The 16,479-nt window shown below is 40.3% G+C and overlaps 1 protein-coding gene across 1 annotated transcript in view; it reads left to right on the top strand.

Moving 5' to 3' along the window:
• Positions 1–14,784, top strand: part of pdlim4 (PDZ and LIM domain 4) — a 37,925-nt gene extending 23,141 nt beyond the window's left edge. Inside the window, exons 4-7 of the mRNA XM_020599795.1 lie at positions 4,003–4,259; positions 6,424–6,581; positions 12,689–12,827; positions 14,229–14,784. Of these exons, the coding sequence (XP_020455451.1) occupies positions 4,003–4,259; positions 6,424–6,581; positions 12,689–12,827; positions 14,229–14,433 (759 nt within the window). The 3' untranslated portion in view covers positions 14,434–14,784. The remainder of the gene's footprint in view (positions 1–4,002; positions 4,260–6,423; positions 6,582–12,688; positions 12,828–14,228) is intronic.
• Positions 14,785–16,479: the final 1,695 nt, after the last annotated feature.

Here is a 16,479-nt window from a genome sequence, read left to right as displayed (position 1 = left end):
GACTCATAAAGGGCTGGTTTGTGTTTGGTCAGTGGTGCAGAGTGCCGTGTGAAATGCTTAATTTTAAAGGTCCAGGGGGATTAAACCATGCAGGAGGCAGAAGAGAAGGGGATGGTGTACACGTGTTACCATGAATTTGTGTCAGTCTCCAGTGAGGCAAGCAAGCTGAGGTTTTGGCCCTCACTTAAACACAAACATGTGATTCTCACAGATGCGTTTTCAACAGTTTTATTTTGAGTTTCTGCTCACATTAATTTTAAACAGTTTTCACTGCACTGGGAAAACAAGATAAGGTTGCCATTGGAAATGGGGCGATAAGACATTCTACAGATCAGCGTGACTGACACCTTAACATCAAATCTCCATTAATTAAACCTATGTCCAGACCTGAAGTGGTAGATTTTTAAAGAAACTGTTGGAATACATTTGCTTTTGTGATAAAACGGCAAACCACCATACCTTTAGAGCAACCTGAGAGTGCTTACAAGTCCTGAATGTTAACTGGCATGTTTATAAGGCAAATACCAGATGTGCTGTCTTATAAATGTGCCATCCACTCAAAACAAGTGTCTGTGCAGCAGACACGCAAGGTCAGAGAGGGAAGAGTGTCACGAGCAAGAAAAGACAAAAGGAATTGTGGGGAGTGAACATGCACTCAATGCTGACAACAAAGAAAACCCAAATCAGGAAAAAGCTCCATTTTTTACATCTTTAAAGGCTGCATACCAACATGGGCACGACAGTTAATGATGACTTCATTCATCTGAATTGGGGTGGGGACTGATTTCTTCCTGTTTTTGAGGATATTGTACCTCCGACTGTTACTTTATATTTCTACTCTGTTACAGTTTGTAGGCACATTAAACTCTACTACATTTATTTGGCTATACAAATGAGATTAACTTGATTTCTTCTTAAGGGTAATTTTCCCCCCCAGTCAAATAAACAAGAGAAAAATCTTTTTATTCCAGTTCTTTATTTCTCTTTTAAATATATCACCATAGACGGGGGCATGTATCTATCCTCCTTCACATGTACAGTAATGCTTGTACAGATTTGAAGTCATAAATATATCTTTACTGTCTTGCCACTGCAGGAGCACTTAACATAATCCACTCTCTGGGAGTTTCCTCAGCTTGCTTCCTTTGTTCTCCCTACATAGGCATGAAAAAGCTTGCCTGACAGTGATACGGTTATTGCGCCGATTGTTATCTGCAGACTCACTCCCTCTCTAAATATGAAAAATCAATAATGGATTTTCATTAAGATTAAAAAGACGTGTCGGGATGGTGATTTGTTCCGCAGAGCTTCAGCTTTCCAGCTCTGGGCACATTTTCAGGGAACTGAAAGACGTAAGATGAATTGAGCAGTGGAACAAAAGAAAGCTGGGTTCAAAAGGACACTTTAAAGAAAACAAGCTGCAAAACATATCAAATGGATTAATAAATGAAAGAAAATGTTCTTATGGAGGAGGAGAGCTCTGAGCAGTGAGGTGGGAAAGCCAGCAGTGAGATAAACATGAACGTGGATGACTCATTTCCAAAGAAACTGTTTGTAAATCAACACCAGGGCCACATTTCCAGCCCACCTCGCACTCCTCCCATAGTGTGGAGAGGAGTGACAAGTGATCATTATTGTATATTTAAATTTGAACATCCTAAGAATCATCACACTCAAAACTATATTTCTTGCAAATTCAGCTTCTTTCACATAATGTAGAAGTTGAGAGAATCACACAAGGGACATCATCTGTGGAAATAGATCTGAAGATAACGAATAGTATCTGGTTTGGCCATGTGGTGAGAACCAGGCTTCAAAGTGTCTGGGTTACTCGGAGAGGGAGCCGCAGAGAACTGGGTGTTTTCGACATCCTGCCCAACAGGGTTTGGCTCCTGGGTTGAAGCTACACTGAGCGCTGACTCCCCTGCCTGCTTTAACCATGAATGGTCTGCTAGCATTTTGTTCACAGGCTTCCATGGTTCATCTTTATTATTTCTGTTTTTGGGAAGAGTACAAAGAATTGGTTTTAAATTTCTGGAAAGTTTGCATTAAATGCAGGAGGCAGGGCAATGACAAAGCTCTTTTCCAAGTTCAAACGTGAGCTTGTTTTGAAGAGGAGAAGTCTCCAGCATGTTGAAAAGTGCTGATTACAGAAGACCTGTGTGTACTGTATGTGTGTGTCAGCGCTTGAGTGTGTGGTCCAGGCGAGGGCTGAGGATAGGATGACATGCTGCAGACCCATCTGTTGAAAATGACAGGGGTCCTGTCCTCCTGTGGCTAAGGCACTGTAAACCAGCCCCAAACATACAATCTTATACACTCACACACTCATATGCATGCACCCTCACTCCAGTGGCTCATAGTTACAACAGTCCGACTCTGTCTGACCTCTCATCCTACTGCATTGCTTAACCTATAAACAAGTCACTTTGTTTCAGTTGAAATGTTTATAGTCTAAAGTTATGACCTCTTTCATCATTCAAACCTGCTGCTGCCTCAGAAATTCAAAGCACCAAAACACTATCAGAGGCGGTGACATCATTGCTATCCATGCAATAAAACTTTATCTGTGAAGTTCGGACTCTGAGATGGGAGAGCTGAGCCGGGAGCGAGTGTTATCACTCTAGTTTGCTGATAGCAGTGGTAAACACTGAGTGGCTCGCTGATGTCACTGTGTGGAGCTTGTGCAAATGCATGAAAAGGCCACTGACCTCAGGATAAACACACAGTGGTTCAAGTGTAGGTGTCTGCGCATCTGTCCTGCATTAGTCCAGCAGATTCTTCTCAACTGTTTCAGCAGAGCACTATGTGTTTTTCAGTATTTACCCCACAGAAGCCAATTTGTTCCTGTTAATGCAAGCTCCTTTTAAATAAGCCTTTCTATTAAAGAGAACAAAACAGAAATGAAGTGGAAAAGCTTTTCTTTCAAACCTTCACCCTGCAGAACTGTGGTTTTCTAGTCTGGACTTGTTTCCTTGACCTTTCCTCCTGACATTAGTAATCCTTTCTGTAACATCAGCCTCTTTTCATTTTCATCACTGCATTTCTGTTTCTCTGTATTGCTTGAATAAGAAGAGTCTATGCTGTGCTTTTATTGACTATAGTAAAGCATTATGGGAGATGCATTATGGCATAAATGATTGAAAGCTAGTAGTAAAGGTTAAATTTTGGAAGGAATTAAGAATATATACAAGAATATAAAATCATGTGTGTTTTTTTTTTCAACAGTAGCGAGTTTTGTTTTTGTAAGTTTAGGAGATAAGGAAAGTCTATCACCCTTATTATTTGCATTGTTTGTTAATGATTTAGAGGAATAGCTGTTGCAGAATGGCTGCCGCCCTACAGCTGGGTGATACACAGATAGATGGCTGTTTTAAACTTATGGCATTGATGTATGTGGATAATACAATAATAACACAAAAAAGTAAGTATTGTAAGTTTATATATAAAGCTGCTTACCTATTTGGTGTAATACTGGGGTATATGTTTCCCCATGGCTGCTTCAGATTAAGGGGATATTAGGCAAATGTGGTTTGTCTTAAGTGTGGACACCACAATATTGTTATGGTATCAGCTGGTTGAAAGTAGTGGTAGAACGGGGTAGAACGACCAGTTCCTGCAACGATGGCAGAGTGAGTTAAAAACCATGCCATCTCATGATCTAATATACAATTCAAACAAGAAATTAACATGGAGAAGTATCTATTATGTGAAAGCCATGAATATAAGCAAGCCAACTGTATTTTCCTAAGGTGGTTGGGCGATACAAGGTTTTGTTAGAGATCAGAGGTTTTCTAATTTGTGCAATGATAATTTAGTCGGTGATTAATTACATGTGTTTTTTGAATGTAAAAATATAAATACTTGGTATTGTAGAAAAAAGCATTTGCTGAAGTATTATCTGAAATCCCCTTCTATGTTTAAAGGAACACTATTGTTACAAGCAGATAGGCCAAAAATTTTTGCTTTTTAAATGTGTCCCTGTTTTTTCTTCTTTTATAGAATTTCCGTCCAATCACCAGCGGTTTCAGTCGTAAACCTTCATACACCTCTGAACCTCAGTCCCCGCAGACTCCCCAGCCCAGTCCCCTGAACAACGGACACCCCAGACCCAACAACATCCACAGCTGTGGATACGGAAACGGCACCGGGCAGGGTCAGTACAACAATCCAGCGGGACTTTACGCTCACAACGGCAGCAATGGAGACAGATCTCTGCCAAGCAAGATGGGGGGCCTCAGCCTCAGTGCCACACACAGGTGAGACGGTCAAACCGTGTGCTGTGCATGTGCACAGCGAGTAAAACAAAAATACATAAACTATAGTTTTTACAGGATGAGTAGATCAGTCCATACATACTGTATGCCCAGCTGTTTGTAGATGTTCTCTCTCCCTTAAGAAATCTGTAACTGCATTTGTTTTTATACTCATTATTATAAATGTGTTAAGGTTTGTGGACTTGCTTCTTGTTTTGTGCTTTTGTTTTGGTAAGTTTCCTGTCTTGTGTCATCTTACCTGCCCTAGCTTTAGCCCGGTTCACAATCACCATTCAATGCTTCCACCTGTTGCTTGTTATCCTCTGGTCACCTGCCTATATATACTCCTTCATTTCCTTCAGTCTCTTGCTGGTTCATTCTGTCTTTGTGCCTTGTTGCCCCTGTTGTCTCTGTTCTCTCAGCTCACCACTCCTGCATCTCTGGCAGAGATGTCCAAATGAAGCAATGAACCAGTATTGAACCACTTCATCAATTGTATCAAATATGGGTTCATTCATTCAAAGGTTTGGTTCAGTGACATCTAGTGGTGAAATAGGAGACAGCAAAATAATGACTGCATTATGTGAATGCTCCAAGATGGAAATAATAACGACAGCAACTACACACACACACCTACTACGACGACAAACCAACATGTTGTGCGTCATTTTTGGTGGCTATATAGTGCTTTTACGCGCCTAGGAACCTGCTGACGTGCACAGCGAGGTCTCGCGTTATGAAGCAGTATCGACTGTTTGAACCAGTCACAGGATTCACTCAGGGGACCGAAGCAGTTTCTGCTTCGGACGTCATCAGTCACATGTCTTTTTCGGCATCAAAGCAGGCTTCAAAGCAGTGGTTTGCGGAAAATGCCTCTTCAAGTTCGAAGCTTATATCAGAGCCTCGGTGTCAGATGGCCATCACTAATCTCTGCCCTGTAAGTTCAGTACCCGTCTCTTGTTTGTTCCTGACTTCTTTTGATTTGTGTCATTGCTGTCTAGCAGTACTTTGATTTATTTCACTGGTTTGGTTTTCATTTTTGTACCCAGCTCCCTGACCTTGTTTTGTATTTTTTTACTACGTCAGGTTGAGCCTTGTATTTTGTTCCTGTTTCTTGTTTGGTGTTGCAGTAAATTCCTGTCGACCTCTGTTTTGAGTTGCGTCTGCATATTTGCGTCCTTGCCTGAAACATAACAAAATCAAATAAACAATACCAATTGAATCAAAAAAAAAAATCTAAAAATCACATTTACAAACTACAATTTGCTGTTCATACAAAATGAAGTAAACTGTTTTCATCTATCCTCTTATTAAAAACAAAACAACTTCACACACTAACGTTTTATGAATCAGTTTTTTTTTTTGTCCAAATCTGTAAATGTGGTTAACAGCCTAAAACAACCCAATATATGTAGTGGTTATAAACACTGGGGACTGTTGAGAGGTATCAGCTTTAAGAAAAATATCCCACCCTGACATTTTCCAACTGTCACTGTGAGAACCACATACAGTACTGTGTGTACTTTGGAGGTCTCATGACACACAGATGGCCACATGTACAGGAGAAGTCATTTGTTGTCATCCCCTCAAGTGGCAAGTAAATGTGTGATTAGTCTCCCAGCGAACATCCTTTCCAGCACCATCCTAACTGCTCATTGTTCACTGTCACTCACTTTCTCTGCAGGTTCAGTTCATGGTTTCACCATATTTTCCTGTTTCTTTCTCTCACAGACACTTGCACATAGCAGTACACAAACACACACTCAGGCTGCAGTGAAGTGCTTCATTCAGACTCCTGGAGGCGAGTCTGGAGACAGACACGCAGTTAAGTGTGTCAGGATTTGAACACATCTGTCAGCAACCATTTCCCAGAGGTTTCAATATATCAAATGAGCATGGTGCATCCTGTTAGGTTTGGGAATAACTTGATGGATGGATGAACGTGCAGAACCATAGCACCAGAGTGGCTGTGATTAAGACTTTATGTAGAGTGTAATGTATACGCCTTTGTGTTCGTCTGTGTGACTATTTTTGCTGTCTGAGTAAAACAAAATGTGCTGTAGTTAATTTGTTTAAACAAAGAATTCTATTTATTTATCTTTTTGTTTAGGTTACTTCAGCTTCTTTTATATTGCGTTCCAATAACACTATGTTTTTTCTTTTGCAGCCCTGAGCCTCCCATACACTCCCCCTTGGGCCATAATGGTTTTGACACACAGTCAGATGTCTACAAGATGCTGCAGGATTACGAGGAGCCTGTGTCTGAACCCAAACAGTCTGGCTCCTTCAAATACCTCCAGGGAATCCTGGAGGCTGGGGATGGAGGTAGGGGTTTCTGGTTTTGGGTGTATTTGTGTGCTTAAAATATGACGATAAAAAAAGAAGCATATAGTTCCATTCTAAGCTACATTTCATGCACATTATGCTGCAGGAAAAAGGAACAGGTAAATGACTAATGATATAGATACTATTTCTGCAATATGTAATGGAAAAATATATTTAACACTGATATGCCGGACTGCCGCACTGTCAACAGAATGTAACATGTTAAAATGACTAAAACCATCAAATAGGTACGCCTGTGTATCTATGCAGTTTTCACGAGCGGCTTTTTAGTCACACTGTTTGTGTACGTCTGCTCTGGAAACGTCTGAGTAACCGTTTCCTGCTACAGACAAGGCTTGTGACTTCAGCCAAAGGAACATCTTGCTCAAGCAACTTCTCTCTGACTGTTGTGAGCTCCTCTTTTTAACTGGCATAGTTTTCCTTTTATAGGAAGACACAGACAGTGAGGACAGGGGCTATAGAGGATGAGAAAGAGAAAGCAAGTCTGAGTGAGTGAAAACAAGGGATGGAGGGAGCAGGAGGAAGGTGAAGTGCTTTAAATAGCTCATGCACAGATAAAGGGGGAGGGAGGGAAGTTTTGGTAAGTCAGTTTACTGCAAAAACAACTTTACAAAGGACAATAAAGTGAGAAATATCGTTTTCCTGTCTGCCTTTTGACTCCTTGACATTCCAGCTTTTGAGGAGGAGTCATGTGATGCTGATAGCAGGAGTGTTGGGATAATCTCAAGGTTCCCTGTTTATCACTAAAGCAGAGCAAAAGTGAAAGAAGTCATTGTAAACCAAGTGTTGGTATATTAAAGCAGAAATGGCACAGACCTTAGAGAAATGAGTTTTTGACCTGTTAGCCTGGATAGTCACTGATTATTTTCTCAACCTCTGCAGCAGTGACGTGTCTGCGAGGGCTTGAAGTCGTTTAACCCTCAATACTATGAGTGGAGAGTTACCAGCTGTGAATGTATAACTCTGCAACATGAAAGTCAGCATCTACCCACAGTTTTATAAATAAAGGCTAGAAATATGTTATAGTTATCTATGTGAACTCTTAATTTTCTCTCAAATATGAGAAGCTAACCGCTGAGAGTTTACAACTGTGGTTTGACTGATGTGGATTTTGGGTACCAGTACTGGAACAGATGTTTTTGTTAGTGAAACTAATCATGGCTAATACTAAATAGTTTCATGCAACAAAACAAAATCCTGTAATTAAACTTGTCCACCTGGGGCCTGTTTCACAAAATTTGCAACATTCGTACTGCGACTTGCAACCATAAATTCTTTTAACTCTGGTAGGTTTAACCAGAAGGAAATGCCATACTGGCAACCAGTGCATGATCATGGGAGAGGACCGTAGGACTCATAAATCTATCTGTGATTAACAAGAGACACACTTTTTTTTTTATGAGATGCTGGCACCATTCGTCTGTTTGTAAAACAGGCCACTGATATTTACTTTTGTGTGACAGCGTATAAAACAGACGTTTAAACCATTATTGAAAAAAGAACCCTATAACTCTGAAGCCCAGAATAATGGCACCAGTAGCTGCTGTTATATGATGGACAGTGTGACTTGGAGCTCTTCCAGACTGTTTCAAACTCAGTTTAGCTCTTAATATTACACTCAAAGCAAAGAGGAAGGGAAAACTAAAGACATGCTAAAGGGGGTTGGAGGGAGAGAGTGTAGATCTGTTGACAGATTAAAAGGAAATGCTTTGTGTGTGCTGTCAGTGTTCTTTCAGTCTGGGAAACTGTCACTCAGATTGATTGACAGGTTAGGTACTCGATGAAACAAAGGGACACCTCGGGTGTACTTTGGGATCATTTTAAAAGCCGCCCTTCTCTGTCATCTAATCTGTGTGAGAGTGCAATCCTTGGGCAGGTGTAGCTGAAGTCCGTCCCTTTGTTGTTTTTTATTCAGCTTGAAAAACATTTTTTTTTTTATGAAAAGTAAAAATTAACTGAACACAACTGACACTCAAGTTGAAGTAAAATCTCCCTGTTTTTGAACCTGTTCTACCTTTAAATCACCAGTTAGTTGCCTTTAAGCCCCCGTCAAGGTCATGCTGACTTTCAGGGGCTTTGAAAGTTAAAGCAAACAAGATTGTCAATTTACCCAGAATTCCACAGGCTTCACGATGTGGCTGGAAGAGGAGTAGTATGACTTAAGTTCTGGTGTTTAAAGCAATATCATCCACCGCCATGTTTTAAAGAAGTGCAGAAATGTTTTCTTTTGAATATGAAGGCTTGGGAAGAAATTTTATCATCATCATTAATTAAAGGGGCAGACAGACTGGCGACAACATGATGTCTGTTTTTAACAGTTAAAGAAATAAACACAGTGCCAATGACCTCTCCAGAATGTCACTCATACCCCGAACTCTGTGGTTATTTGTTTAAAGAAAGTTATAAAAGCTATTATATTTTGTACTGTTTCCAGAAAGGTGAGTAGCCATCAGCCTGCTGGGGTTTTGCAGATAGCTTGTCAGTAGTGATGAATGATGGCCTTTGTTACCAGAATAAGGCCTCTGTATGTAAAATAGTGAGCACCACTGCCGTGCAGAGAAGGAAGCGTTTTACTTTCAGCATGTAACATTTGGTTACTGATTGCCTCCTAAACTTGGAAAGTAGATCTATTACTTTTGGGTGACTTTGCTGCAAAACTATATGAGAAGTTAAAGAAATTTATCTCAATGAACCAACTTGAATGCAGTCAGAATTGTCTGTAGTCATGACCCCAACTCAGACAAATAGTGATGGGGATAAACATCACACCAGTCATGTTCCCTTTTAAACAGTGTAGACTAATTCTGGCTCTACAGGAGAGGGAGCATTCCATTCAGATAATTATTCCACAGGGACCAAGACGGGGCTAAAAACATACAAGATTTAAAGCCCACGCAAATTTCTGGTCCAGTGAGATCAAATGGGATTCTACTGGTCAAGAGCTTAACCCTACAACTGTTTATTGGCACAGAGGAATGGTGCTTTTGTCAGCATTTTAAAGCTGCATAAAGATTATTTTGATTTTCCTTTCTTGTTCCTTTATACAAATACTCTATACAGTGCTTGGAAAAAAAAAAAACAGATGTCCATCATTAGCTCCTAGTGCACAAAGTCATGTTTGTGCCTGTCCTTGTTGTCATGGATGCCAGAGACACCCTTTAGCGTTAATATGAAACACAAAGTACTGCTGTTTTGTCATGTACAGTATTTGATACCCTGGGAATGAGAATGTTGTCTCAACAGTGCAAACTGCAACAAAGAAATATTTGTCTTGATAAAATGCTTTTGCCCTCTTAAATAAATTCAGACCCAGAGTACATACTGTAGAAGCAGGAACAAATCAAAGAAACTTTTAGAGGTTGTCGGTACAGCAGTATCCCTCAATAGTGGTCTTTGTTTCAATATTAAGATTCGCTTTTCCTTAAATTCCCTCAGGCTTCACCCGCTGCTCTTGGCAGGTTTTAGTCAGATGGGGCCTAAAATGAGTGTGTGGCTGCTTTACAACATGTCTGGTTGATATTAGTTACAGTGAAGGACACACATTGTACCGGGAATGTTGCATGGGGTGAGATACACCTTGGCCAACTTGTCACTGTCTGTAAGATAAAATATGGTGTGTGTCTGCATTTGGCAACAAAATATAGAGGACCCAGGTAATTTGGCTGCTTAAACTAAATGAGTACTGGTGCATTATAGTTTTTGTCTACAGTGTTGTAAAGTCAACTTTCCCCTCTGAGTAAGTCACAAGAGTACTGCACATAAAAGGTTTTCCATTAGTGTGCATCACAAATTAACAGACAGTAATCCTAAATAACATCTTACTAATGTCAGGTCTTAAACTCGACATGGAGCAGCAAAACCTTTACTGACAGATGGTAAGTGCTTGGAATCAGGTGCTAGATGTGAGGTAATTGGACTGTGGTTAGTGACACTGATATGTGGCCCATTGGCCCGCGTAGCCTGTCCTGCCACATCATCAATGAAGTGTTGTCATATACGGCTCTGCCCCTCTCATCTGCCCTGGTGCACTTGGGAACACTGGAGGGGCTCGAGGTATCCAGTGTTAATAAGTATGCTCCGTTCCTGAATTCCAGTCAGGCATAACTAAACACTCAGTGGATGCAGTTCATTGCTCTTGAACTGCCCATGGCTGCACATTTTTCTCGTTTCCAGCCATTTAATGTTTAATCTTGGGTACCTCTAGATTAGCTTGGAACCCCTCATAACTCCAATTAGTTTGTAATTGTTTCAGAATCAGAGAGCCAGAAAGCGTCTTCCTTAAAATGAGAGGACAGTTCATGAACATGCACGACTCCTGCTGCCGGTGTTGTTTGCACGTGGACAGCACAGCGAACCGTGAATTTCTCCTCCATAGATGGGTAAACAGCGGTATATGTACCGATGAATCAAGATGTGTAACACTCTAAACAACATTTTTTGAGCTTTAGGTCATGTCTAAAATGATAATTCACCATTGTAACATTGTAGATAAGTAAAAAAAAAACAAGGAAAAACATGTCATGGGCTCTTAACTAAAAAAGAAAATGTTACCTTTGGAAAGGCAGCAGCCCACATCTCCCACCATGCCTCAGTCACTCGTGTGTGAAATTGTTACATTATAGAGTAGTTGAGCATTGCTGCTACTGTGGATGTAGCCGAATGGGTTGGTCTCTTCTAGTAAATGTTTTTTCTCATATAGCTACAGAACCTTTCTCACATTTCTTTTGGCTAAACAAGAGGTATCTTTGTTAAAAGGTTTTCCAGTCAGATGAATGTTGAATGTCATGTCAACTCGCCTCATTCAGACGTATTCAGAGTGATTGTAGCATATAGGTGTGATGTTTAAAGTTGGATTCTAACATGGGATGTTTTCCTGGCTGCGTTTCTAGCCAGTTTGAATGGTGAATTTGTACTAGGAAATGGCACACCAGACTCTGACACAGCATATGAATGGTGCACACAGGGAGGTGTGAGAGACATGGAGAGGTCAAGAGAGTCTAAGACTTGGAAAAGGGGAATAATTTCAGTGACTAAGATGTGATGGTAGAATGAAAGCAGATGAAAAATGCACTGGTACTGGAACTATATTCAGTGGCAAACGACACGAACATTTACATTAACTGGCAACATAAATCATGCTTTGTGACAAATCAAGTGGCGAATGAATGAATGACTGATCAGCGAAGGTTGTGCCCCAGGTATTCTTCTTAATGAGCTGCATGGGTTGATTTGTCATAGTGTGCATATTGTGCCAAAAATGCTGGAAAAGCAATCTGCCAACAAAGTGCAGAAGACTAATAATGACATGTAAGATAATGGTATCATGTGGTTTTTCTTTCATCAAGTACACCAATTAGTTTACTTTAGTTTGTAACAATTCCTCACATACCTGTGCCAGCAGGTAACCAGCATCTGCTGCGTAAGGAGAAAAAGGCCACTCGAGGGCAGAAACTGCTTCCTTTGAAGCTGTCGTGGGAAACATTTAGCTTTCCATCACCAGCTACAGACCTGACAACCGCCATGTTTTAAAATTACTACCTGGAACTCGAAGGGGAATTTCCTGCAGAGCACAAAAACAAATATACACTCATGAATCAGTTTTTTTTTATTATTATTAATTACAATACTGGCACTTCCTGGCCTGAGAAACTTAGACAAACATGCACAAAATTGTTGTGATTTCTCATGGGGATTTTATGTTGACTTACCTTCATTTCCTGGAGACTTACACTACTATTTGCCCACCTCTAACCCTTACCCTGACCTTAACTTACACCTAATCTTGACATACAGTAATATCAACTGCTTCTCTGTGGCCCTCTAGTAACCCTTTTTATATATACAGTCCAGACCATAAGTATCTGGACAGTTACATACAGTGTTTCTTGTTCTTCTGGCTCTGTGTAACACTCCAGATACTTATGGTGTGAAGTGTGTGTGTATATAATATAACCAAGATTTCTATGGGTTACTAGAGGCCCACAGAGAAGATATTATGTCCTCTTGAATTCTCCGAGCATGTAGTATGTTTATTTTAAGGTTTGTTCGGTTTCCAAGTATTTATTCCAGGCAAATTTTTTTCCTAGGTGTGTCCCCAACAGAGAGAATGAGAAACCTAAAGTCTCCAGTCTGGTCTCCAGTCCCCAAAATGGGAAGCCCCATCTCCAGCCCCTTGTCTGGTCTTCAGAAACTACCCCAGTGCACACGCTGCTATAATGGCATTGTGTAAGTATTTTTCAGAATTTATTTTTGTAAATAATTGAACTACACACCATCATAGAACATCCCGTTGATTAAGTATGTAATGGTGTCAGGTGCCACAGTGTAAAACTGAATGTGTCTATGGTGTGGATTTGATACTGGAAAAAAGCATTAATGATTTAAACTGTTAAAACTCTATTAATTACCATGTGGAAAGGAAATTTCTCCCACTTGTTTTTATCACTCCACCCGTGGTCATAAAGTTTAAAATGTGATGCGAGTCAAGGATTTTCCATGACTCTGAAACGGAGATTAACTCAGGAAGATCAACCTGCATCAACAGGCCTTTCACAAGTACGCCAAAAAAATCGAATCCCATTTACTATATCATTGTAATGATTAAACACATGGTGCATATTTACATTTTTACCTGCATGTAGGTGCATATATATAAACATATGTTAAACTTTAAGATTAGGCTTATTCTCTGTAAAAGCAGCTGCAGTTAGGTAGTGATGTCATTGGCTTACTTTAACAAGAGTGCATTGTAGGAGCTTGCAGGCCACAATAAGGCTGCTGTGACCTGGGAGCATTTTACAGCTTTGCAAATAAATATAGAGCACTGTCAAAAGTTTATCCAGCAAGTCATGTGGTTAAATGGGGGAAGCAGTTTTAAAAAGGGGCAGGCTTGGGACTGAATGGTCGCTGGCCTGAATCCCAGTCCAGATAGGAAAATCTTGCTGGGAGCGGTGAATGACCAGTGCCCTTATTACAGTAACTGTCATCACTGTGTGACTGAGAAAAGAAATGCACTAGTGTTAATCATTAGCAAACCAGAAGAATAACCATGTACTGTTCAGCTGCCAGATGTGATAGTATGAACATATTTAATCTGCTTGGAAGACTTCCCTCAAATATCATAAGATATCTTTCTTTCTATCTTCAAATGCTTGGTTAGTTACAATCACTCTAAAGTATAATTGATCATTTTGCATAGGTAATGGAAAATTCATTAAACAGCTGTGACAGGTAATTCATCATTACTTTTAAAGTGTGTGCTTTTCAATGATGCTGTTCGCCATCAGCCTTTTAAGGCATTTTCTTCTCAGTACTACAACCCTATGACCAGCTGTTTTTGTTTAGTTTTCCCCAAACACTACACTTAAAGCCTCAAGAATAAGAAAATACTAAACAAGATCTGCATCCTCAAGCTGTGCTTTAAGGACTTATGGTTGAGACTTAGGGCCACAAACAAGCAACATAAACACACTCGGTGTAATAGCTTCTGTTCAGGAGGCTCATGCTGTGTAAACTACAGCATGGGACATGAAGACTTTGCGTTCACTTTCAGTTTGTCCTCTGTTTGTTCTTGATCACCAAGCAGCAGTGTCACAAGTCTGCCCCTCTCTGTCTCCCTTCATCCAGCGGCACCATCGTGAAAGCCAGGGACAAACTCTACCACCCCGAGTGCTTTATGTGCGATGACTGCGGTATCAACCTCAAGAAGAGAGGCTACTTCTTCCTCGAGGATAATCTGTACTGTGAGACCCATGCCAAGGCACGCGTCCAGCCCCCAGAGGGCTATGACGTTGTCGCGGTGTACCCCAACTCTAAGGTGGAGCTAGTTTGAGACAGAGATGGAGCTGGCCTTACTATAATATAACTGGGAAAACAAAATGTGGGAGAATGAGACTATATCTCAGCCTACATTTATCAGGCTCTGTCAAACAAGAATGCCGATCTTGGATCAGTTTTGCCTTTGGGAGAGTGTTATGAAATTTGTATGTTTGTGATCTGAGATCAAAATTTCTACACTGACAGACTTGATAAATGTATGTTGAAAATACTGAAACATGTTGACAGAGTAAGGCTTGGGTCTGATGCATGTCCTAAAGTGCCAACCCGCTGTATGTCCCCATCTGGCAGCCTTCATCCCTCAGTGTATTTGCATTAAATTCTAGATACAAGAGAACCAGTTAAAGCGAGACTATGGACTTTTGGCGAACAACAGTAACGTAAACCTCTGTGGTGACAAGTGGAAATTAGAGGATTCTGTTGGGCTCTGAGTCTGAGCAGTGAAGGGTTCTGGAGTGGTGAGGAAAGGAAACATCAGCAGCTGTGTGCTAAAGCGTACACAGGTTGTTAGTAGTTAGCCTTATACTGACTCAGTGACTAACAGCAGGGAAAGGTTGGCATGGATTTAGTCAACAAAACAAAAGTAATGGTGGGTTTGGTAGATTATTTTTTCTTGCTTGGAAAATTAACTTCAGATTTTATGAGAAGAAATTTGTTGTAGATTTACAAGTTGCGTAGTCTCTTTTTAGGGTCCTGTTGAGAAAACAGTGCTTTACTTACACATAACAAATGGTAAAGAAAACATGCAAAGACGGTAAAAGTCAGAAGAAAATTGAATGGCAAGTTTAAGTAGTTTGAAAAAAGTTACACTAGCATCTGTTTTTCTAACAGTGAGCATATCAGTTTATGTCCAAAATAATATCTAATGTACAATGACAACCCTCACTCAAGCCTTAACTTCAGAACACTAGTGTGTGTGTGCGTGTGTGTGCGTGTGTGTGCGTGTGTGTGCGTGTGTGTGTGTGTGTGTGTGTGGGTGTGTGTGGGTGTGTGTGTGTGTGTGTGTGCGTGTGTGTGTGTGTGTGTGTGTGTGTGTGTGGTGCTTTACCATAAGAGATTTTTGAGCTGATTTGTGTTTGCTGTGATGAACTGTGCAGAGGGGTTGGTGGTTTTTCCGCCTTTTGCATTTAGCTACTATAATGACAGTTTCTCATGCAGCAATACAAAATTGTCTGAGTTTGGCAAAGTTTAAGGTATTCTAATATATTCTTTAAGTTTTGGTTAAGAGATTTAATGGTGTCTGTCTTTTTTTTAACTTCCATAGAGCTACTCCAGTTGTGGACAGAGTTTTGCTTTTGTAATTTAAATCTGAGATTTGCAGACTTCTGGCATAGTTTTTGGAGTTTGTACATTTCAAAACTGTGGAATATCTCTATCACATTTTATGTTCTTTTTTGCAGTTATGTGAAACAATCAATACTTCATTATAAGCAGATCATGAAGAGGACCTATAATAACATATAGTAAAAGCCTCCATATGCAGCTATGTAAGCAGCACCTTCTGAAAACAAAACCCTGCGGGAGACATCCTTAAAGCTCTGGAGAACTTGGTGAGAGTTGGTTTAAAAAAACACTCCCGGATGTGATCACAGTAACTTCAGTTTATATTCAAACTACAAGAAATGAGACTTTAATGATGAAGTAAGTTTGTCTAATGCAGTGAATGCATACAGTGATGACATTTTGATCAGACATGATGCACAGAAGATTGTTAGAGGCTCATGCACCTGGCTGAGAGAAGAGTTCTTTTAAAAACAGTCCAGTTTGACACCAGTGTGCTCTCTGACCTTCATGACAGCTTTAAAAATGTTCACATACATTTGAAATTGGAGATACGGCCATAGAAAACTGTTAGAAGCTCTTAGACCCCACAGACTTCAACATGTGGGAGCAATATTCACTTTGTTTAGTTTTTGGACCCACTACATAGATACATTACTGTTCCTCTTTGGATGAGGGAAAAGGCAAAAGTTGGAAGTATGCATAGTTGTATTCCCTTCCTACTACAAGGTCAAATTTCTAGTCACAGCCAGGTTCGTGA

Source organism: Monopterus albus, unplaced genomic scaffold (assembly GCF_001952655.1).
Source record: "Monopterus albus unplaced genomic scaffold, M_albus_1.0 scaffold42.1, whole genome shotgun sequence".
Taxonomy (NCBI): Eukaryota; Metazoa; Chordata; class Actinopteri; order Synbranchiformes; family Synbranchidae; genus Monopterus; species Monopterus albus.
This window is presented reverse-complemented; position numbering and strand designations above follow the sequence as displayed.